The following is a 25,558-nucleotide window of genomic DNA, read 5'->3' on the forward strand; positions in this document are numbered from 1 at the left end:
CCTCCTGGATAGGAGCTGTGTTGAGGTCAACAGGCCCCCTCTCTACTCCCACCTACGGCAGTGTGGAGGCGGGCACCAATTTCAGCAAACATTAATGAAAATGACCTTATTGCAAATTGCCCAACCTTTGTGAGTCTTGCAATAAAGCACAGAGAAAGAGAAAACCAGATCTATGGGTCTTTACATCAAAGATTTAGGAAATTTAATAACGTCCCCATTGTTTTGTTGCAGATGGCACATCAACCTCTCTTTATTACTGCAGAAACTCAAAAGCCCTGCAGAGTACAATAAAGCAGTGCGTGTTTAGCTTTGCAATGTTTCAAAGGACCCTGATTTACACTGGGATCAAACACCTTGTGCCCCATGCAGGAGCCTGGTAATCGCCTCCTGTCTGGTTGCAACCTTGTCAGGAAACAGGAGCAGCACTGATGGATGCCAGGCCGGCCTTGCTCTCTTCTGCAACCCACATGAAATCCTATGAATGGAAGAGTGTGCCTCGTGCAGCAGGGCAGGCACTGTCCTCACCAGGTGCTTGTGGCACAGCCCCATGTTTCACACCTAACAAAGGGGACTTCAACCTTAGGCTTGTTTCTGAAATAGACAGGTGTTAAAACGGTTTGTAGTGGGAAATTTTAGAACATTTTTAGCATACTTACAAACGAATGCTAAATAGTAAGTATGCACGGATGTGCTTTGGCTTGCTGAATGCAGGAATGGATGCAGGGAAAACCCTACTTGGTTGGTACGCACAGCTTTTTGCTAGGCTGCAGCCAATACTTCATTCAGATTCCACTTTTTGAACCAACCCTGGAGGAATCCCATCTGCGCTGGCAACTAAAACCTCTTTCTAAACATTCTAAAATCTTGAAATAGCCTCCATCTTACTGACCCTTCAAACCCTCGCCTTTTCAGAAAACCAGATTGCAGCTCCAACAGAGCTGCTCACTTGAGCCAATTTCCCATCTGAGGACCTCACCCTCTAGACCTGCGTCCACTGTCCCAGAATGGCTATGCTGCTATCCCATCTGACATGATTCCACATGCTATCTCTGTCCAGCATCCCTTCTATACACAGTGTGCCCTGTCTTACACCACAAGGCCTCCTCCAAATGCCAGGGAAGAAAGTTGCTCTTAGAAACTCAGAATTAAAAATAACAATAGGTCCTCCTCTAGAAGATTCCATTTGCCAGCTGGACCATCTGACACCTGCCAAGCTAAACTAATGATAAGGCTAGCAGTAATCAACTCTTAGCAGTCCAAAACACTGTGGATCATATCAAATTAAATAAACATTGACATCCTGAAGTATCAAACATGTATGTTACGAAAACTACCTTTTCTTATGAAGTAAGCCTTTAAAAGGAAGAAAGTAATAAAAACAACAAAGAACAATGGGAAGACCTGAATGTATCTGGTTACATAGATCCAAAATTACACTCTATCTTAAATATACCCAGCAAAACTCAATCACAGAAAGTCAAAACCAGGAGCTGCCAGAAGCAGCTGAGTCAGAAAGGGCTTTCTTTACATTCATACAATGCTAGCAGCTTCCAACATTGGTACTCTTACCCACTCTCCCTCAAGTGCAGTCTCATCTTGCTGAGATCCTCCAAGAAGCTTTTCTCACTGAAATACTAAGCATCTCAACTATCTTTAAAGGAATGCACACCATTGAAATCCCTCCTGTCCTCATCCAACCCCTAAAATGGGCTATATTCTCAAGAAAAGGACTATAGAATTTCTCTAGAAACCATCAAGAGGCAACGGATTTGAGAGAGAAGAAAGCAAACGCTTTAGGCACATATCAAAATAAGCACTGAGAATCTGCCTTCTGAAAAATAAAGGTCCATTATTATTGACTTGACCACAGGAAATGCAAAGCACAAAGGCATAGGACTGTTTGCTAATAATGAGTCACCTGGCCACCAGAGCTAGAGCAGGAATGACAGCAGGCCCTGTTATTTGAAGAATGTGAATGGTAGATAAGAAACCCCTAAATTCCAGATTTGTGGAATAAACATCCACCAATCAAAGACATAGCAGGCAAGTGTTAAGCAGGCTCTATAAGTCCATTGTTTCCAGGAGGCCCCCGACCTAGGAGGGTGGGTTTGAAACCCAGTTGGGGTGCACAGCCAGGCCCCCTTCTTCCCAACACTCCTGGCAGGTGATTCCAGAATCACGCCCTGCCACAAGCATCCCAAGTTTCGGATTTCCTAAGAAGTTTATGAAGTCCTCAAACCAGTTAATGAGAAAGGACAAAGAAATAGGTCTTTGGGTAGTTTACAAATAACCACGATCTTAAAGGCAATTAAACACAGTTGCTTTTCTTTAAAAAGAAAAAACTGTAAGATATAAGCAACTAAAACACACTAATTGGTAGCTAGCTTCCTAAAGAGCCTGACTTCTGAATCAAAGACTAAGCATATGATAGGTGTCAGCCTTTAACGTTGGGTGCTTTTTCCTCCTATCTAAAAACTGAAGACTGGAAGGATAGCGCTACCTGGTTACAGAAACTACATTTCCTGTGCAAAATAAAAACCTTGATTTAATAGTAATATAAAGGATATTTTCTCTTCTAAATATTTAGGGGAGGGGGATTACACAAAATAGTCTACCCCAAGCATAACTCAGCGACATGTTCGCCGCCGCCGCCGCCGTCAGAAACCACACTAAAGCACACCAGCAGGCAACAGTGCCAGGCAGGCCTGCAAGGAGGTGCCGTCCCTGGAGAGTCTTGCTTGGATTCAAAGATGGCTTGAGACCAAGCAACTGAAGTTTCCTTGTAAGAAAGAAAAGGAAGAACAAATACAGCAGACTTACCCTCGGCTGCCAGTTCTCATACTGCTTCTGTAAATTTGCACCGATGGTTTCCAGAGCTTTCTGAGGACCCATTGACAAAGGATCTGCGGGAGCAATGAAAAGGAGAAAGTTCTTTAACAGGCATTTCCTCTGCTGCCAAAACTTCCCTCCCCAGAGCATCCTCTTCCCACAGTTCACTTCAAAGTCACCACTACAGCCTCAGGTCTATCAGCCAGCATTCATGGAACTGCAAGTGTGCCCAAACAGGCTTGCTACCATGCTCACAAAAACACCGTTATTAAAATCACCGGCACAGTGCTTGCTCTCCTCCAGCCCTGCTGGCCTGTGTCCCTGCACCTGCTGCTTTCTGGTACTCCCCTTGTCCTACTCTCCTGCTCCTGTCCAGGATCTGTCATAAAAGGTCTGGGTTGCACCTTTGTCAGGACAGAGACCTACACAAAGGAGTCCTCCAGGGACAGCACAAACTCAGACCACAGCTCTCTGGTGTGCAGGGACAGAAGAAAGAAAGAAAGAAAAAAAAAAACGAGTAAAGGGGTGGCACATTCTAATAATTTCCATCTGTACTCTTGAGTTCTCCCACAAAACCCAGCCTTGCACACACACATACATCTGTGCCTCGCTGCTTACTTCCCAAGTGGCTTCTGGCACTAGGAACTCCAAGCCTGTGGCTCTCAAACTTGTCTGTGACTGAAGACCCCAAAGAGCCTTTGTTTATGTGGCTGCTTCTTTCAGTGTTTACTGTACTAGAAACTAAGATGAGAAAATTTTTCCTATTTCTTTATTCATTTTTCAAAGACAGTACAAACCCACTATATTTTAACTTGAATATTTCTGATGAAAAATAACCATGGTTTCTCAAAAACCATTTAGTAAGAAGTGGCACAGCACATTTCACAAGGTTCTTTAGGGCTGAGTTTACCAGGCAGCAGCTGGCTCTCCTGGCAGGTTCTGCATTTGCCCACATCTTCCCACGGCCCCACCTCACAGGAGTCACCACTAGAATAGGGGGGATCCTAGCTTAGCTAGGCAGGCTTTCCTCTGACACTACTCCAGGGGCCGTAGCCTCTGTGAGGTCATGTGTGAGGCAAAGTCATGGCAGTGGGTATCTAGTGGCCACCTCTTCCAGACGACTCTGCATCACCGGGCACTGTCCACCTGAAAAACATGGGCTCACTGTGCAGCACACCTTACTAGCTCCCTTCTCTGATATTTTCAAACACCGACTTCAATGACTCCTCACATCTCACCAGAAGTCCTCCAAGACTGAGAAGCCACCAACTCACAGTGGCAAACACCAGTTTTCAAATTCCAAATTTTTTTTATTTCACTTGTTTATTTTTTTTTTTAATGTGGTGCTGAGGATCAAACCCAGGGTCTCGCACGTGTAGGCGAGCACTCTACCACTGAGCCATAACCCCAGCCCCAAATTCCAATTTTTTTTGTTTTAAAACTTTAAAATTTATCACTAACAATAAATACTATCAGTTGGTCTACTTAATGTGACAGGCTCATTGCATTCAGAAATGTCTCCTTCAGTTGAACACCGCAGGCCAGGAAGGGCACTCACGGCTGCCCCTGCAGCAGCTCCAACACCCACAGCTGCGCTTCCAGAGACGCCCAATTCAGCACAGTAAGTTATGGAAAGCACACATTTGACAGATGAACTTTAACAAAACTAATATGTTTTTCTGCTTTATCAAGGGCAATCTTCATTAAAAACTGATTTTTTTTTTTAACTTGCAAATGACTAGCAGCAAACAAAATGACAGCAAAGAATTGCTGACCCTGCTGGCTCCAGTGGTCTTTACCCTCAGGGCCTTTCTAGCCACTGCAATCTGTCATAGGGGACAAGAACATCCTGATGTCATTATACAGTAGGTCTCATCTTGGAGACCCACTTTGTGAATGACTGCAAGTTTGTTTTCAACAGAGATTCTGGTTGCAAATTTGAAAGCAATCTTTCAAGGGAACAGATCAGACTGCTAGACAAGGAGAACGCTCCTCTCCTGGAGACTCCTTCCATAGGTGATCTGGGCTCCCCCAGAAACCAAATTCATCATTGCCCACCCTCGTGTGTTCAATCTCTCCCACAGCAGAGCCCCCATGGGCTCTGACTCAATTATGCACACTGCATTCAGAAATGTCTCCTTCAGGTGAACACTGCAGGCTTGGACAGTCAGAGTGTAACAAGACCTCGAAGCACCAAGCAGCTGTCCCCTCTCGCACCCTCAGAAGCAACCACTTCACTCCAGCAACCAGGGCCTCTGACAGGGCCTCCATCCTCCTAACCCTTCTACACTCTCTGATCGTAGCAGTGGACACAACTCTTCCCTCTTGCATACGTACCCCGACATCCCCTGCCCCTGTTCTTCCAAAGTCGCTACACCACACACACAGCAAAGTCACGCTCTGCACTTTATGGGGCGACCCACAGGTTCCATGCCAAGCCTGGGGGCATATACCACAGCTCTGCCCAACTCCCCTCCCAAGCAGCACCTTCCCCACCTTTCCTTCAGCTAGCCTTTCCCCCTTCTTGGCCACCTGCTGTAAAACCCCACAGAATGAGAGATTCCTCTTTGTGCAAAGTAAATGGCTCCCAAGAGGGGAGCCTGCAGGAAACTGTGGGCAGCAGCAAAAGGACTGGCATCCTGTTGTCATGTCCTCACAGTCACAGGCTGAAAGCTTCAATAGCTTAAAACTCCCCACATTTGCCCAAAGAAGCTCAGTGAGCCATAGACAGGATAAACACAAAGGCATCCACATCTGGACAGGCCACAACTACACTGATAAAACTAGCCACAAAGAAAGAGCCCAGGAGAAAATCAGATCACAAACTAAGGGTCAAGAGTTAGGAGAGCTCTGGACTGCCTAATAAAACTGGAAGCCAGTCAAAACAGGGCAATGCCTTCAAAATTCTCAAAGAAAGCAATTCCATTCAATTCTGAGGTAGTAAAACAGAGGTCTTTTCAGACATGCAAACATGCAGAGTCTGTGTGTCACATTTCTTAGAAAGTAAACCATAAAAGAAAATAACAAGGACTCCAGAAAATGGGGGCGGGCATTAAGAAGAGCTGAGTCCCTTACAACAGGTCTGGAGACCAAGCAGTCCAACAGGAGCAAGAGGAGAGGTTAAAAAACAAAACTAATAGATATTTGAACATTGGAAAAATTATTGTAACATCTGACAGACGAACTGTCACACATGTAAAAAATAAAATAAACTCATTACAGGTTCACAGAAAAACTGGCAATAACAAATTACTAGAAAACTGGTGACTACATGGAAAAATCATATACAAAGAACCAGACGCCACTGGAGAAGGGCAGGACGCAAATATTTTTAATCACAGCATTCCATACCATTTACTTGCATTACTTTGATAAAAAATAAAAATAGGAACTAATGATAACATCCCACAGGCCAGGACAGTACAACTGGAGGCACCTCCTCTAGGGTACATCTGAGGCATCCAGGACATCTCCAACCTGAGGCACCAGGCCCTCCCCTCTGTGAGCTCCAGTTCACAGCTCAGGAGAGCAGCTCTGCTTGAGGGAAACTGAGTAGAAGCCAGGCTCTAGCACCTGCAGTAGAAGAACCGCAGTAACATGCTATACTCAACAAGAAAGAAGATGCTAATTTTCATTTCTCTTTGTTCTACAGAACAGAGGTCTAAGACTGCAGCACAATTATAACAACCCCAACCAAGTCAGCTGAAACCTGAACAACAGAACTGGTGAGGGAGGGACGGGATCTGAAAAATGAAAATTAGGGGCTACCTAAGCACATAAACAAAGAAAGGGGAGCAGAACATAGTTTTAACAACAGAAGCATTTAAAGAGCAGGGCCTGTGCATGCGTGATGGATAGCGCATCACACAAAATTGGCTAGAAAGCCCGATCCCCTCCTACTGTGCAGGGAGGGTGGCCAGCAGCTCACAGCCCCAACAGTGGTAAAGGGAACAGGCCAGGCACAAGAGCCAAGCCTGTGATCCCAGCAACTCAGGAGGCTGAGGCAGGAGGAAGACAAGTTTGAAGCCAGCCAAGCAACTACTTATTGAGATATTATCTAAAAAATAAAGAGAATGGGGATGTGGCTCAGTGATAAAGCACCCCTGGGCTGAATGCCCAACACCAAAAAAAAAAAAAAAAACAAATTTCTTTGTAGGAAGAAACAGGTGTGGGTACTATTTTTCATGCTTTTAGTCTCTAAATTTCCTAATTTCTTAAAATACCCTACACATTACTCTTATAATAATTTTTGAGATGGAGGGGGGAGGGAGGGAGAGGGGTGTGCCCAGGCTCGCCTGTGCCAGCGGCATTCACTACACACTGCACTTCCTGCACACGCTCTTCTGATGAACCACATCACAGGGAGGGAGGTCCACCTGTCCTAGAAAGGACTGGAACTACCCCTCCCCCTTGAACTTCACCCTGGGAGGTGAAGGCCCTTCTCCCCCACCACCCTCCGCATGTGGGCACAGAGGAGCTGAGGTCATCCTTCTGGGTGCGCCTCACAGCACCTAGCAGAAACTCCTCCTAGAGGAGGCAGCCTGACAGTGGGACTGCTCCCACTCCAGGCCTGGGATCAGGACACCTTTGTATCCAGAGGGAGGGCCAACAAAGTGGGCTATCACCTTAATCTACTGGGAATTCCTGCAGTCAAATTGATGGCCTCCCCCCAAGAATATGAAGATGAGTGGGAGAGGGGAAGAAGTGTGAGGGAGAAGGCAAGAGCAGGGAAGGAGTGTGATGGAAACGATGCGTTGAACACTACAGAGACGATTCCCATACACTGAAGCTGACTTTCCTGTGGGATGGGGAAGACAGATTTAAAACTGTAGCTATTTTAGCCCCTACCTTCCAACACCTTCTTGGTCTCTATTTTGTTTGTGGGGAAACCGGGAAGGCTCTGAAGAGTGAGAGTAAATCAATGAACGTGTGGTGGGTAGGAAGCAGATGTGTCACCTGGCATATAACTTTTCACTTTTTAAAATTTTTCCTACCTGCACGATTTTCAGCATAACCCCTTTGTATTTCATGTCACATCAAAAAGAACATGGTTGGGCTGGGGATGTGGCTCAAGCGGTAGCGCACATGCTGGGTTCGATCCTCAGCACCACATACAAATAAAGATGTTGTATCCGCCGAAAACTAAACAACAAATATTAAAAGATTCTTTAAAAAAAAAAAAAAAGAAAAGAAAAGAAAAGAACATGGTCTGTGATCAGACCATCTCCTAACCCATGAGCTTAAGCGAAAGCTCTCAGGTGTCTTGGCCCGAGGTCACAGAAGGCATTGGTGGTGCTGGCACTTAGCAGACAGGACCAGGCAGAATATTCTCCTACCTCCCGTCTTCTTCAGAGATACACAACCTGATAGACAAGCCACCCTCCTTTCCTCCTTAAAGAACTACGCTCTTCTATCAAGCACCAACTGTGGTCCCACACAGGCTCCTGAGGTCTCCAAGGGACCCTACCACTGTCTCATGGGCTCCTGAACTTGGTCCTGATCCTGAAGAGAAGAGGTGGGGGCAGGGACACCTAGAGACGCGCACAAGTGGATCTATCCACCCCAGCACCTGCCAGGTGACAGGAAAAGGGTAAGACTGGGCTTCTGGGCCACAGGTAATAGGGTTCTGGGTCTGGGCTGCATGGATGTGATCAGTTTGGAACACTTCTTTTTGACAATACACGTGGGCTAGGTGCACCTCTCTGTATGTAGGCTATCCTTTAATGAAAACTTGAAAGAAAATACAACAGAGCTCACTGCTCAAAGAATCTTAATAGTTCTTTGTACCTTATATCTAGTGCACACTTAATAAGCATTTGTTAATTGACTTATTAACTGAGTATTGCCTACTGGATCCAGTGTGAATTTCTCTATGGCTTTTAAGGACTCTGCCACTAATTAGTTGTGTAACATTGAAGAACTAATTTTTGAGTGAGAAAATACATAATGGCAAAAAGGCTACTTTGAAACTAGGAATGACTGTATCTTCTTAATCATAATATCATCTCTCTGTATTTCATAAATAGTGAGGGGCTGAGCAAAGTCTGGAGCTACACGGCTACACAGAGGCACACGGATGGCTCTGGCTACTGGCAGGACTTGCAGCAGCCCTCAAGTGTGGTAGGGGCATAAGGAGGCTGCCCTGCCAAGACAAGTCTTTATGTGGGGCTAAGGTCGGTCTCAGCCAATCCCCATATAGCCCTGCATAGCTGCACTTCACAGGTGAAGAAATCAAGGCTCTAAACAGTCCAGGGAGTGCAGCATAACTAAATGAACAAAGCTGGAATCTGTAACAGAGCACAAAGTGCTAAGACCAAGCGTGAGATGCTGACCTGCTGCCTTCTGAACAGCAGCATCTTAGTGATTTATGAGGCTGTGCCAGCTACGGTAAAGAGGCTTCCTCTCCACCCCTCTGCACTATGACCTGCCATGCAGCCTGGGTCCCTGTCACTAGCATCCCCTCTCCTGGCCTCACCAGCCATGCTACTGCATAGCCCTCAGCCTAGTTACCTTCACACTTCAGGCCACTGCAATCCACCAGGCCCCAGCTCACAGCTGGGATGATGCAGGCCAGAGCTAATCCGTGGACCCATCCAGGCTCCCACCCCACACTGCCCTTCTCTGCACCTTCTCCGCGCCCTCAGGGACCTGTTTCCCTCTCTCTGGTCTCAGGCCACACCAAGCAGGTGGCCTCCCCAAGTCCCCAATCTGTAGGGGGCCCCCCTTCTCGAACCAGACCCACTTTCCCAGCTTTCTCCTGGAAGTTGACTCCACACTGAGGATTCCAGAAGCAGCTTTCCATATACAAAATGCAATCCCATCATCTCTCCAGATGGGCCCTGACTCATGGTCTGGGGTACTGGAACATCACCACTGCCTGGACTGGCCATGCCTGAAAACCAAAGCAGTTGATGAAAATGTTAAAATCAACAATCCTAGAGCCACAAGGCAAGGCAGGAAGGCATATCTGCTTGAGGATGAAAGAAACTGCAGGGCCCTAAAGTGACCTGTCAAGTCAGGGGTCAAGGCCTGTGCAGAGGAAGCACAAAAGGCACGTATGCCACAAAAGGCTGGCCTGGACAGGGTGCTGGCCACGGGCAATGAGGAGGGCAGACGGGAGGAGAGACAGCAAGAAGTTACAAAGGTGGATGGTCCCCACAGGGTTGGAGCAAAGGATGAGGTAAACTGAAATGGCCTTCAGTACAGACCACTTGGTAGAGAAGTAGACAAAGGCACGCCACACAGAAGTGCAGGCACAAATTACACAGGCACACGTGGGCACTCTGCTCCGCCCAAGGGAGAGGTCCTGGGAGCCACGGGCCAAGTTCTGATGACACCAACTTGGTTTCTATACACTACCTTCCACTAAGAGGAACTGAGTCTAGGAGTAGGGTAGGGAAAGAACTGGGCAAGACAGGAAGGAAGGAAGGAAGTACTTAAACATGATGGAAGCACTGAGCATGGTGGCCACGCCTGTAATCCCAGTGGCTCTGAAGGCTGAGGCAGGAGGATCTTGTGTTCAAAACCAGCCTCAGCAACTTAGCAAGGCCCTAAGCAACTCAGTGAGACCCCGTCTCTAATAAAATACAAAATAGGGATGGAAATGTGGCTCAGTGGTCAAGTGCCCTGAGTTTAATCCCCGGTACCTCCTGAAAAAAACAGAATGATGGGAACAAAACAAAAGGCTAGAGAAGCCAGCCAAAAAGGTCAGACTCCCACTGCCTGGGTGGGAGTCCAGCTCATTGCTCGATAATGACACCTGGATTATGAAATGCACTGAGTGAAAAAGGAAACAGGACCTCCAGTAGTCTCCGGCCACTCATCCAGGAACACAGCTCCACTCCAAAGGCAGTGCAGCCCAGCAGGTGCCAAGAGCTACAGCAAACTGGAGAGGACAGATGAAAACCACACCCTCCAAACAGGGCACCACATCAACACAGCAGCTCTCTCGGTCCTCTAAAAGACATGGCCCAGAATGAATTCTCAGCAGACATCAAACATTCTACAAAAATAAAGCATACCTGTCATGGGAGCTGAAGAAAAGCTGCAGGCCTTCTGCAGGTTAGAACATGTTTAAGGCAACCACGACACTGAGCAGGCCCCTGTGCTACCAAGGATGGCACTGGGCCACTGGCAAGCCTAAACAAGCCAAGGCTTCTGTGGCAGCCACCGCCCACCAGTGCTTGATCCCAAGGATTGCACTGTGATTCTGAACAAGAAAATCCATTTGCAGGAATTACACATTAAAGATTTCAGAAGTGAGCCAGGAACAGTGGCACATGCCTATAATCCCAGGAACTTGGGAGGCTGAGGAAGGAGGATCAAAAGTTCAAGGCCAGCCTCAGCAACTCAGTGAGGCCCTCCCTAAACAACTTAGTGAAATCCTGTCTCAAAATACAAATTTAAAAAAAAAGGTTTGGGATTTACTCAGTGGTAAAGTACCCTGTGTTCAATCCTTAGCACCAAAAAAGAATCAGAGGTGATAGAACAGCAACTTATTCAAATGAACCAGGGAAACTGCTCACTACTCTACTTGCAACTTTTGAAACTTGCTTTCAAAATAAAATGCATACTGCCAGACACCACTGCAAATGTGCTGAAGCGAATCTTTAGGGTTCTTTATTTCTCATACCACATTGTTAAAATCATCATCACAGGACCAGGTCTACCCACTTTTTAATAAAGGACAAATGAAAAAATTTCAGCCTAGAAAAAGCACATGCCATCCTGAACTCAAAACTCCTTTGAGCCCAGTGTAGTGGCGCAGAATGACTGGGACACCAGAGGGAAACTTGACCTTGGCGAGGGATGCACAGCCCCCACATAGGAAATGGGAGCAGGAACAGAAAAGACATCTTCAGTCTCACTCTTCAAAACCCTCCTGAGTGCTAGTGAGGACGTGGAGCAATCATACACACACCAGAAATGCAAAATGGTTCAGTACAAAACAGCTGGACAGTTTCTCAAGGAACTGAACACAATTTAACATGCGACCTGATAATCCCATCATAAATATCTGCCCCCAAAAAAGTCCATACAAAGATTAAGTACTTTCAGAAACTTTATTCATAACTGCCAAGAACTGGAAACAACTCAAAGCTGCATCAACGGATGAACAGGTCAACAAACTGTGGCATCTCCATACAAGTGGGACAAACAGGACAGGCTATGTCACACTCCCAGTGCAGCAGCATGGCTGCTCTGCCACACACTCTGTGGTGCGAAGGGAGCGAGGCTCAAAAGGGCAAACTGCATGGTCCCTGAAGCAGCCTTCTGACAAAGGGCAAGGCAGGCACAAAGACCAGGGCTGGCTGCCAAAGCTAAGGAAAGAGGGCACAAGGGAATTTTCTCAGTATGATGAAAATATTCTATCCATTGACCTAGTATTTGTCACATAACTGTATGTTTTTGTTAAAGCTCAGAGAAATATATTACATTCAAAAAGGTGAATTTTACTATATATAAATGGTTTCCAAATAAACCTGATACTAAAGTGGGGGAAAGTGGATACATTGTGTAATGGTTAAAAACACTGTCACTGATGGAAGAAAATATGTGCAAATCACAAGGGACTAATATCCAGAAAATAAAAACCTCCTACAATTAAACAACAAAACCCAATTCAAAAATGGGTTAAGGACCGAATAGATATTTCTCCAGAGAAGTACCCAAATGGCCAATAAGCACATCAAAAGATACTCACCATCACCACTCACTCAAATGCAAATCAAAACCTCCATGAGATACCACCTCACACCCACTAGGATGCCTACATCACAAACACAAAACAGTACGTGGAGGAACTGGGACCCTTGCGCATTGCTGGAAGTGATGGAAATGGCGCCGCTTCTAAGGAAAACAGCATGGCAGCTCCTCAAAAAGTAAGCACAGAATCACCATGTGATGCAGCAACCGTACTTCTGGGACTAACTCAACAGAATTGAAAGCAGATACCTGTACACCATGTTCACAGCAGCGTTATTCACAATAGCTAAACACTATTGTGAGGAAAGCTAAAAGGTAGAAACCAGATGGGGCTGGGGCTGTAGCTTAGTGGTAGAGCACTCGCCTAGAACATGTGAGGCACTGGGTTTGATCCTCAGCACCACAGCACCACAAAAGAATAAATAAATAAAGATGCTGTGTCTATCTACAACTAAAAAAGATTTTTAAAAAAAGTCTATTGATGAATAAATGCATAAACAAAATGTGGCACAACAAACACCAACAGAGTATCATTCAGCCTTAGGAAGAAGATTCTGTTACCTGATACGGCATGAATGAACCTGAAGACCCTATGCCAAGTGAGATAAGCAGGCTGGGGATGTAGCTCAGAGGAAAAGAGCATTTGCCTGCATGCGGAAGGCCCTGGACACACAGCAAAAAAAAAAAAAGAAGCAGCAGCAGCAGCAGCAGCAGAAGCAAATATCATATGAAGACACTGATCTGAAGTCCCTAGAGTGGTCCAACTATACAGCCAGAGTGAATTTGGGGTTGGGAGGTGCTGGGGAACTATGTAATGGGAACAGTTTTGGCTCGGGGTGGTGAAAAGGTTCTGGAGGTGGATGGTGGTCACATCTGCCCAACCGTGGAATGTGCCTGTGCCATGGACCCCATACTTCAACAAGGCTGGGATAGTGCTTCACAGTATGCATGCTTTATACCACAAAAGAAAACAAAAAACGAACCGTCTCTAGACTTTGTATGGGTTCCAATCCCAGCTCTGCCACTTACGCACAGGACAACTTTGAACAAACTCTCATCTCTATGTATCCTCTTCCTCATCTCTGAACTGGAGCTCAGTGATAGAACCTACCACATAGGGTTGGGGAGATTAAAACAGTTCACACCATGAGCACTCAGCAGATACCAGCAATGGTGAGCTACAGTGTTTCATGTGATTCTTTGCTGAAAATGGCTCAATTTGCTTTTTCGGTAAATACAAGCTGTATCATCATTCAATTTTTAAAAAATGTATGTAGCTATTTTGTGTGCCAAATGCAGAGCAAATTTAAAGGGAAAATAATCATTATTTTATCAATTTTCCTTGAAAACACTTTCTCTGCTACAAAATAAAAGTGAATGCATCTAAAATCACTTAGAGATTACATAACTCTGAAAAGAAAGAAAATCCTGGGATTTACCCAGCAACACAAGGAAGACTGGAACTTACCGATCCAGCACTCTAAGCGGGCACAAGGCGTGGTCTTCACCACGTCAGGAGGGTCCACACCGACATTCAGGCACAGAACTAAGGCCACGCTGACTGTCTTCATCTGGAAGCACAACAGAAACACATCAACAAGGACTCGGGGGCTGCCTAGCCTACTCACCCCTCCCCCGCACCCAAGCCTCCAGCTACTGTGGCAGGAGCAGCTGTTCTCAGTTTCCTTACCATGAATCTCCAGAAACAGATCTGATCAGAAGACATAACAGCTTAAAGCACTTGGTGGGTTCTGCCAGATCCCTTGCAAAATTGCACAAATTATTATTTACAATTATTTACCATTTCACGAGGAAAACCATCCTGTGGATTTAGTTTCACTCTTCCATATTGTGAAGGTGAATATTTCTTCAAGTATGTTTTTACTATCTGTATCTCTCACCTTTTGTAAATTGTCCATTCACATTGATATGGCCACTCTCTTACTGTCATCCTGACTTTCTCTGATTAGTTTTCACATGCACATGACACAGAAAGGGAAGGCTACACCTTCCTCCATGGGACACCCCAGGCCATCACTTTCTGTGTCTTCCTCCATACATGCTCCTTTTCCAGTGCTCCAGTAATAGGAAACAGCCCCACCCACCAGCTGCTTAAGCCCAAAACAAGGGGAAGGCATCCTTCACCTGCTCACTTAGTCAATACATAATGAGCACCTACCAGGGCTCAGTCACTATTTACAGGGGCTAGGGAATACATCAGTAAATCAAAGAGAGAAAAATACCAGAGATAAAGGGCTGGAGGTACCACTCACAGTGCCCAGGGAAGGGCCATGAGCCGGGCACCAGCCCTTCCTCCTCCAGTCACCAGTACCTCACACTCAGCCTACCACCTGAATGTCTCACTTCTTTCCAATACACTACCAACTCGTATGCATGTGTAAGTGTGCACATGTACACACACGCGCCCATCCCTTGACACAGTGCAGTGGAGTCAGGCTTACATGGTCCCTCCACCTGTTTAAAGCTGTCCTGGAGCTACTTGGGAGCTGCATGTCCTGCTGCTACAGCTCAGCTCTCCATCCAGGGTAGCGGTGCCTTTGGTCCCTCCATGTCCTCCAGGCCATTCAGCCGTCTCTGCTGGGCTCCCCCGTCCCCTGCCTCACCTGGCCCCGTCTCTCCTGGGGTCTCAGCCTCCTTAAGCCCCCTCCAGCAGTGCCTTCCCCCAGTGCCAAGCCCACCTATGCTCCATGGTCCCAGGCTCATGGCGGACTCCCACCAATGTGCCTAAGCACAAACCTGGCACAGGTCAGGCACACAGGTCTTTGTCCTAGTGTTTTGTTTATTTTTCTGTGTTAAGGATAGAACCAAGGGCTTCACATGCATATGCCTGTGTAGCCACTAAGCCACACACACAGCTAGTGTTTTACACTGGATTATTATTCCCTCTGGGTGTTATACCGATACATGATACAATGAGGATTAACTATCTTTCAAAACTCTGGCCAATTGTGCCAATTCCCCTAAGCACTCTCCCCCTAACTCAGTTTGTGGGCCTTCAGTGTACATTAATTCTTACACAAACCAAAGTCTATACTGGGCAACCGAATTTACCCACTAACCCCACACCCCACACCTCCTGCCCCACCAGCCAGTTCTTCTAGCTTGAGCTGCTTGTTTAAACAATTTAGCTTCAAATTTCATAATAACTTGCAAGGGTCAGTTTTTCTTGCTTAAAATATATTTTAAAATCTTACTTAGCCCATTTTATCTTCATCCTTTTTTCCTAATTAATCAATTATTTGATTTTTAATCACACTGAGGTTGTGATTAAAATAGCACTAAGTATTTAAATCAATTTGGTAAGTGAAATCTTCATAATATTCTCCTGAAGAAGACACAGCATGTTTCCCCATTTATGTCTCCTTTTAACTTTTTCAGCAATGTTTTTAGTTTTCCTCACCAAGAAATCCTGCACATGCTAAGATTATCCCCTGACATTTCACCAGACCCAGGAACAGGCATGTACTTCTCTGAAACCACTTCCTGTTGACACAGGGATGGCCTCTATGCACTTGGCTAAATGCTTAATCACTTGTCTGTTCTGCAGCAGTTCTCTTTAGGTTTGGAAGTGAATAGTGAGGGCTCTGCCTCATGCCAACAAGTCATTCGTCATTCTGTTTTAGGTCTCACCGTGTTGTTCAGAATTTCTAGAACAATGCTACTAAAAATTACAACAGGATGGCAGGGAGATCGTTGCCCTTGATTGTAACAACACTGGGCCGCTAAGAACAAGGATGCCCTTGGTCACATTCAGGTATGCTTCCACAGTCCAGCAGGATACTGAAGTTCTGTGGGAAAAGGAAGCACCTTTGTCCTTCCTCTCCCAGCACTCCCTTTGCACAGGAGCTGCCGCACTGCCAGCAAGACTGGAGAACAGCATCTTCCCACAGAACCAAACCAGGGTCTTCTCACTATGAAGAGATAAGTGGTCCCTTGGCCCACTGCCTGAAGGGGCTGAAATTCAGAGAAAATAACAGTGACTACATTTCTTAGTTGTCTTCCAATACTTAAGTGATTAGTGTCAATAACTCCATGGAGCTGATCACTTATTTTACAGTAAACTCAAACTTTGAGGATAAGCTCCCTAAATACCTAAAATGGAAATTTCATGGAAATTTTCTCAATTTTGCTGCAGTCACAGTGGACAACCACTAGCACCCGTCTGCCTGCCAGTCTCAAGCCATGGGAGTGCCTCCCACCCACCATAACATGGAACCACCAGGTCCCAGCAAGGCACCGAGCCAAGCCCTGGAGCAGGTGCCAAGCTGCTTCCTGAGAAAGTGCTGGCTTTACTCACGGTCCTCACAGGCCTCCACAGAGAAAACCACCGTCATGGCTCAGGTTCTCAAATATTCAAAACACAAGCGATCCCCTTGTCTGCAGTTTCCATTAACCGAGGTCAATTGCAGTCAGATATAGTATGTAGAAAATTCCAGAAATTGATCATGAGTTATGCACTGCTGACTATTCTGAGCATCATGATGAAATCTCCATCCTGTGAATCAGGATGTTATCCACCTGGTATATGTTACCCACCCATTAGTCATTTAGTAGCTGTTCTGGGCATCAGATCAACTGTCTCAGCACTGCTGTGCTTGTGTTCAAGGAACCCTTGTTTTACTAACAGCAGCCTCAGAACACAACGGGAGAGATGCTGGCAATTCAGATGTACCAAAGAGAAGAAATGAGATGCTTCCTTTAAGTGAAAGATTAAAATTTAAAAAATTGAGGGGTGGGGCAACATGCCTATAACTTTTATTGTAATAAACTACTCTAAATGTTCTATTTTATTATTAGTTGTTATGAGAAGCTACTTGGGAACCAGGTGAAATGATTAGATTACAAGACCTGTAACCTCACCATTTGATGGATTAATAATTTGAATGGGTTACTGATGGTAACTGTAAGCAAGTGGGGTGTGGCTGGGAAAGTAGGTCACTGAGGACCTGCCCTTGGGAATCATCTGGTCCCTAGCTTCTTCCCCACCCTTCCAAGCTGAGCAGTTTTCCTCCACCATACCCTTCTGCCATGATGTTCTGCCTCACCTCTGGCCCAGAGCAATGGAGCTAGCTGACCATGGACTGAGATCTCTGAAATCATAAGCCAAAATAAATTTGTCCTTCTCCAGGTTGTTCTTGTTGGGTCTTATGATCACAGAAATGAAAAGCTAACACACTAGTTGCTCTTGTTAACATCTTATTACACCTGATTTATAAATCAATCCTCATCACAGACATATGGACAAAGGAAAAGACACACTACAGCTACAGCTCGGTGCTACCCAGGGTCTCAGCATTCACTGGGGTCTTGGAATATGTCCCCACAGATAAGGATCTGCTGTAGACCATCTGCTTCACCAGCTAAACTAGTTCCCAACTGGTTTCTCATTTTGTTCTTAATGTGCAAAGACAACATCCTATGCACCACAGGAAGAAGGGGGAGAGTCATTGGGCTGGCGCCTACTCAGTCATTTGCTATTTGGGGATATAGTAGTGGGGCAAGGACATTCAGGGTCCTGGTGAGGCACTGACAACATTTCTGATTCAAACAAAACATTTCTGAGTAAATAAGTAAGCTCTAAGTTAATTACAAAAATTCTCTGACGCTCAAAACATTAGTGGAGGCCCAGCAGTCACTTGAGCCCCATGAGACGCTCAGGGCCTCGCCTCCGTGTGCCTGGCAACAGGACATCTTTGCTCACCAAAGGCACTTAGAGCAACAGTTTCTCATTCATTGCCCTAAAAGTGAGCAGAGGAAGGGCCTGGCCTGCAGAGTGTGAGGTGAGCTGCACTGTTGAGAGCCAAGGCTGAGTCAGAATGGCCCCTGGCATTTTGCCAGAAGTAATGGTTGAGAGGTGAGCCATTAAGATGATGGTGGATTGAAACAGGCTGTGTATTCAATTGTATATAGACCCCTGCTGTCCAGCTGGGACGCCCTGCTACTTTGGTGTTCTCACCAGGATTCCTGGGAGTTCCCATTGGTTGGTGAGGTTCCAGTGCAGGGAGTTCCAGTTAGTGTGTGGTGTTCCTGGAAGGGCCGTGTGGGTGGCATTCGTGTGAGTTCGGAAATAAAGTTTGTTCCTGCTTGAGTGGCTCCTGATTTGTGCCCAACCAGACTGCGGCACTGCACAAGATAGACAGAAGACCAGGAAGAAACCAATCTGACACACGCTTGCTTACACAACACCCACCGACCCCAATTTCCTTCACCATACTCCTTACAAAAACAAGAAAAAAACTGCAAGAACACACTGGCACAGAAACTAGAAACACCTGTTTATTCAAACAACTAGTTAGCAGCTTAATCCAAAACTGGGCAGGAGTACTGTTGAGGGCCACAGCCGAGTCGGGATGATGCATGGCATTTTTGCCAAAAGTAGTGGTTGAGAGGCGACGCCAGCGAGCCATTAAGATGATGACTTTTGCGTTCTCTTGGAGTTCCCATTGAGTTCCCGTTGAGCTCTCACGGGGATTCCTAAAGAGTTCGCATTGGTTAGGGAAGTGCTGGAGGAGGGATTTCTGGTTGGTGATTCCTGGAGGAGCCTGTGGCATTCAGGAGAGTTCCTGGGGAGCGTGTGTGGAGTGTGCTGGTGGAGTTCAGAAAAAAAGTTTGTTCCTCTTGAGCAGCTCGTGATTTGTGCCCAGCCAGACTGCGGCAGAGTACTGCTAACTATCTTTAAACCAATCAAATATATCTGATTCCTCTATGAATTTTAACCATGCTGCATAATTTATAACATGGGGGTTGGTTCCTAATTGTTACTAGGAATTGAACTTCAGGGCACTCTACCCCTCAGCTACCTCCTCAGCCCTTTTCATTTTTCATTCTGAAACAAGGTCTCACTAAGTTGCTAAGGCTGGCCTCAAACTTGGAATCTTCCTGCCTCAGACTCCCAAGTCATCAGAAAGTGCTAAGTTTTAAGTTCTTAGCTTTACCTAAAATGTCTTTCTGATATTTTATTTTTGTCTCTGTGACCAAACTTCTAGATGAATGATTTTTAATAATATAGTCATAGACTTTTTCATGTAAAGGCTATCAAATTTAATGTACTCCAAACTGAATAGCATTTAAAATAACCATTTTGGACTTTAAAACACTTCTCTGATGCAACATGATTTAAGATGATATACTTAGTATTCCAAAAAGTTAATTTTGAATTTGAAAAAAATATCATTCTAAGAAGTGATAAAACTTCAAGCCATCACTGAGGTGTGGTTAACTCTCTCTCTCAAGCAAGTGTGAAGAAGGTCAAGTTGAGCCCCTAGGTGTCCAGGGCTTGTGGGTCTTGGGAGTGCTGCCTCACAGCTGGACCCCTGGCCATGGTCCCTCTGGCAGTCCCCTTGGAGGATAGACAGACTCCCTAAGATTCTGGGCCCCAAAGATCTTGAGGGCACCCTGGAATCACGGGAGAGGGAGCCCCAGTGGGCAGCAGGGTCCGAGAAGCCAGGGCACTTTCCCTTGAGTCCTCTGGTGCCAGATGTGTTCTGAAAGTCAATTTTTTTCTTAAGACACCCAGGCAGCTCTGGAGCAGCCCAGAGTTCAGAAGCACCACATTGACGAAAGGCACAGGGACCCTGCCTCTGCCCCACCCAGCCACACGCTGCCCGGATGAGCTGAGCAAGCAGGTCAGGACTCAGGGTGCTGTGCTTTCAGAACTGCATAAACCACCCCACATGAAGGCCTTACACCCCAGGTGCAGGCCACCTCCCCAGTTAGACATGGAACAATGCCTCTCATCATCAGAAGAATGCAAACCAAATCTCAAGGGAGATCTTCACTAGCACCAAATCACAAGGGATATCTTCACTGACACCAAATCACAAGGGATATCTTCATTGGCATCATCTTACTTAACTGATGAGGGAGTCTCTTTTTCTTTTTTTTCTTTTCTTTTTTTTTTTTTTTTTAAGATACAGGTAAACTGGTGGCACAACCAAACTCAAAAACCACAGGCGACGTGCCACGACCGTTGACTTAGTGCCATACAGGAGAAGAAACCATGAGCACTTCAGCCTACCCATCAGATGGTCTGTCCCTGTGTTGAGTGTGGCCCACACAGACAAATGAGTGTGGGGAACAGACAGCAAGCCAGGGCTGGCTACCCATGTCACAACACGCACTGTGCCCCTGCTTGTCTGAGGACAAAGCCTCCCACTCCCAGGAGCCTTCATTAGGATTCGGAGCATCAAGAAAAACTGAGCAGAGCTGAGGCTACACAAATGCATAATTTATAAAGAAAGTCAGAAACTAGAACATACAGCGAGAGGAGAGGAGAGAAGAGGGGAGGAGAGGGGAGGGGAGGGGAGGGGAGGGGAGGGGAGAGGAGGGGAGGGGAGGCAGATAATCAAGGTGCCTCACAAAAAGGGAAAACTAGTCTGCCCCGACTCCCACCCCAAAGCCTGTCAGACAGGCGGGAACAACAGGTCTGGCAGGAAGACATCAAACTGAATTTCTGTAACAAAACCTGTAACACAAAACAAGATGGCCTTGCCAGCAGCAACTCGGTATATTGGCTTGGGAAAGTCCCTGTTTTTTATATTCCCTTGTTCCTTTCAATGGGAACTGGAAATGAGGGAAAGAGATTCTGGAATTTATGAGTTCAGTCTGTCACATTGAGCCAGCACCAAAACTTAGGTTTAAGTGTGCTTTTCTTTAGGCCAAATTCTGTCTATATTTCACTAGTTTAAAATCTACCTCTACCTGTAAAACAGCCTACTAGAAAGAAAAGGACAATAGGCAAATTTTCAACATCCAAGTCAGGAAGCCTCAGCCACTGCTGCCATCTCAAACATGTTTGTCACAAATTGCTCAGGAGTTTCCTCCAATATGGGAGACCTTTGAGAAGTTGAGGTTTCTAAAAGTTGAATAAAGAAGTACATATACAAAGTTTCAAAAAAAGGAATCAGGAAGAGCTTACTTTAAAGGTGCTGGGTTTTTACAGGGAAGGGACTTACTAGAGAGAGCATAACCATTTAAACAAATGCCAAGAAATTATCTTCTTAATGGATTTCTATGCCAAATACACTTTGGTGGTTCTGTAGTGACAATGATGCTGTGTCCCTACCTGGGTGACTCGCCCAGGGTCTTTAAATGAATTGCCTCCACCCTGCACTGCCAGTCCACTCACAGTGGCAAGCAAGGAATGGGGAGCCTATTTGCCTATTCTTGTAATGCCCGCAGGACATAATCAAATGGCTTGTTAAAGGTAGTGTTTAGAACAGAAAGCTAAACAGCCTACAAAAACCTGCTTTCAGGTTGCACAACTGTTGTTAAACTCGTGTGGTGAACAGGTACATTCTGTGGGTTGTGAAGTGTATCTCTACACAGCTATAAGACATATTAAATGGCATGGACCTGCACATAACTGAATAAGGCTGAGGGATTCTGAGTATTCATTTCAAATGTCTTCATCAAATGCCTATGACTGCATCAGCAACAGCCCCAGGTCCCATGGATGCCGGGATGAACGAGACACTGTCCTGTCCATTTCAGACAAGGATAGACATACACTGGATTTCCCTCCAGAAATGTGCAAAGTCCAATGAGACCCAAAGGAAAGGCTCAAAGCTAACCTTGTCTGACAGAACTAGGGAACATGTTGCAAGGAAGAGCGACACTTGAGTGTGGGGAGAGAATTCACGGGTAAATGAGCAGCAATGGGCAGAACAGCGTACCAAGAGCAGAGGCTGGCAGGGGACCAGGGTGCTCTGAGCAGAGCAAATTCAGAAGCTAGACTCCCAGACCACAGACATGGCCTTCTTCTTAGAGGCAATGTGCCCACAGAGGGCCCTGGCACTGCCCCTGTGCTGACACTGGTAGACGGAGAGCTCTGGGACATTTTGTATAAATATACACATACATGCTCATACACATTCATATTCACATATATTATTACCCCTTAAAATTTCCACCCACATATGGACCTACATATTTGACAAATGATTTTCAAATCAGCTTCAATTGAAAGTTCAAAGAAAAGTACTGATACTTTACTTTAAACTATAACAAGACATGGGCTTCAAAGAAAAATTCAGTTACTATAGTTTCAAGGTTGAATGACCCCAAAAAACTCACAGGTTAAAGGCTTGCATCAAGGTAGAGGTGCCAGAAGATGCATGGTTCTTTAAGAGGCAGGGCCTGACAAACGCCCGGGGCAGTGGGGGTGTGGGGGCATGCCCTGAAGGGGCCTCTGTCCTGCTTCTCTCGGCTCCTAGCTGTGATATGAATGCTTTGCTTACACCACCAACCCACCGACCATTACCATCTGGCAATCTCATCACAGGTCCAAAGCATCAGGCCACCTGAACTTGGACTGCAACCTCCAGATAATAAACCCATTTTCTTTATAAGCTACATGCCCAAGGTAGCTCACTAGAGTCATGTGATTACTATAGTCATAAAGAAAAGGCTGGGATTCAGAATGGCTTCAAATACCTCCACACAGAGGCCAAGCAAACCAGGTTTCTAACCTAGAATCCAACACACAAATAGTCAGTTAGCACAAAGATAGAGTCAAATTAAACTTCATTTTAAAACCTGCCCTATTTTAAGATGATAGCAAATTTTTCTTTTTTAAGTTAAAAATTGAACAGTTCCTGGTGTAAAGAGGAGTGAGAATCACCAAACTTAGGTGCATTCCTGTCAAAAAGGCTTACTGTGGTCTGGTTACACCTCAGGCTGAGCTCCCAGTTTACAGGATATGCGGGAATAAGAAAAAATTCAAACACACCACCAAGGCAGGCGGCTTCAGCAGGACACTGTTGTAAAACCAGCCCCCAAGAAGTCAATGTCACTTAAAAAAACAGGTTCCTAATTTGGAAAAGACTACACAAACAACGATAATGAGCACATCTTGGTTAATTTAAAAAAAAAAAAAAGCTATCAAAGATGCCATTGGCACTGCAGGCAGAGAGCAAATGGAGATGATGGGGTGGACACTGCCAGTGTTCCTGGGCATGAGGTGGGTGCCGAGATCCCATGGGAGTAGGGCCTTCTCTTTTTGTGAGCTGCTCTGGTGGAAGTCACCCCAGGTTCTGCTGAGGAGCACATCTGCAAGTTTCCCTGAACATTCACCCCCTCAGGGGGAGCAGCCCAACAAGGGCCATCAGCCTCTGTCCTTCCTTATACTTAGGAGACTGCAAATGTATGCAGGAAGAAGGTCAGAATGTGCACTATTTCAAATGACTCAAAATCAAACAACAAAATACTGTGGCTCAGTGGTAGAGCACTTGCCTAGCACCGGCAGGGCCTGAGTTTGATCCTCAGCACCTCATTAAAATAAAAGTATTGTGTTGTGTCCATCTACACCTAAAAGATAAATATTTAAAAAAAAGAAACACAGTCAAAAAAAATAAGTGAGATGGCGCAAAGTGTAGGCATTGTCAGGTTAGGCAGAGGGCAAGAGATATTCTCAACTCTTCTGGTTGTAGGGAATTTTTTCCCGAGTGAATACCGGGAAGCAATCCACATTGCCAAAAACAAAACCAACCACAACAAGAATCCAAGTAAAACGCACTCTATTGCTTGAGACTAGTTTCCAAGTAATTAAAAGCATGCAAGTTTCTAAGAAAGGACAAGTTCTAAAAACTGTTACTCAACAGACTGCAAGTACACCTACGCCACTTGAAAACCCAGTCGGAAAACCAGAGGAGCAACGATATCCAGACGCTGGCCACATTTGCTGCCACTCTTGCTAAACTGACATGGAGCATGATGGTGCCTTGGGTGGAAGAAGTGTCCAGGCTTTCTTTCCTTCAAAAAAAGTATCTGTACCACTGGCCTTCTCTTTCAGTGAGCCACTCTCACGGAGGTCAAGCCAGGCTCTGCAGAAGGACCACATCTGGAAGTTTCCCTGCACATTCGCTCCCATCATGGGGAGCAGTCCAACAAGGGCCATCACCAAACAGTGCCATTCAGCCCTCAACCTCTGCTCCTTCCTAAGCAAAGTCGCCATGTGACACCTCCAGAGGACATAGTGAACAGAGCCCTGCCCGGCACCATTACCTGACTGGCCTCATCACCTCTGCATTAGCAGACAGGCAATCAAAGCCCAAGGAGCCCTCCAGTCACAGCAGCTGACAGTAATGAGAATATTACACACTATGTGAACACGTTCAGGAATGTCTCTGTCTACACCATCATTATATTGCATAATTGAGCTTTTGCTACACATTCCAGGAATAGGAAGTAAAATATTTTCACATTTTGCTTGGCTGAGTATATAACAAATGTGATGAAACTGAACAAATAGGCGGTGGAGAAGGAGGAGATGGGCAAGGAGGGGAGGAGATGGAGGGAGGCAGGGGGCAGAAGAAGGAGGGAGGTGGAGGCAGAAGAGAGCCGGAAGAGAAGGGAAGGTGGCAGAGATGGGTGAGAAGGAGATGGAGGAGGAGGAAGAGATGGAGGGTGAGAAGGGGGGGGAGGCAAGAAGAAGAAACAGGCTGCAGAGGGAAGGCAGTAGAGGAGGGGAGGAGGAAGAGAGGCAGAGGCAGCAGGGAATGCAGAGGAGGGGAGGAGTAAAGGTGAAGAGATAAAGAAGGAAGAACAAATGAGGAAGATGAGGAAGGACAGTAAGCAAACAAAGAGAAAAGCCACTTGCGGGAGGGGGTAGAGCTAGGGCCGGAGCCCAGGATGCTCTACCACCGAGCTAGATTCCCTGGCCCTTTTCATTTATTTATTTTTGAGACAGGGTTTCCCCAATTTGCTAATGCTGGCCTTAAACCTGTGACCCTCCAGCCTTAGCCTCTGAGTACTGGGGTTACAAGCGAATGCCACCACACCTGTCAAGAAAATCAATTTATGAGCATAGGCCCAGAAGCCAAAGACAAGAAAACCCCATCACTCTCCCTGACTGCCACACCCAGGACCCCCGATGTGGTTCCCAGGGCAAGATAGCTGCAACAACGAAACATGTTCTGAACCACTAGCTATGCTTTTCACTTGCCTCAATGTTACTTTTAAGGTACCAATTTTAACTTTGACTTCTTTTAAAGTCTATTACTAC

General features: G+C 45.9%; 1 protein-coding gene across 2 annotated transcripts in view; it reads right to left on the reverse strand.

Annotated features, from left to right (window-relative positions):
* Rptor (regulatory associated protein of MTOR complex 1) overlaps positions 1-25,558 on the reverse strand; it is a 329,507-nt gene that overhangs the window by 252,821 nt on the left and 51,128 nt on the right. For both annotated transcript variants that reach the window (XM_078041465.1, XM_005332637.5), the window contains exons 2-3: positions 14,003-14,105; positions 2,821-2,903 (exon numbers count right to left, since the gene is read on the reverse strand). In XM_078041465.1, coding sequence (XP_077897591.1) covers positions 2,821-2,903; positions 14,003-14,105 — 186 coding nt within the window. The remainder of the gene's footprint in view (positions 1-2,820; positions 2,904-14,002; positions 14,106-25,558) is intronic.

This window comes from Ictidomys tridecemlineatus, chromosome 3 (genome assembly GCF_052094955.1).
Source record: "Ictidomys tridecemlineatus isolate mIctTri1 chromosome 3, mIctTri1.hap1, whole genome shotgun sequence".
NCBI lineage: Eukaryota > Metazoa > Chordata > Mammalia > Rodentia > Sciuridae > Ictidomys > Ictidomys tridecemlineatus.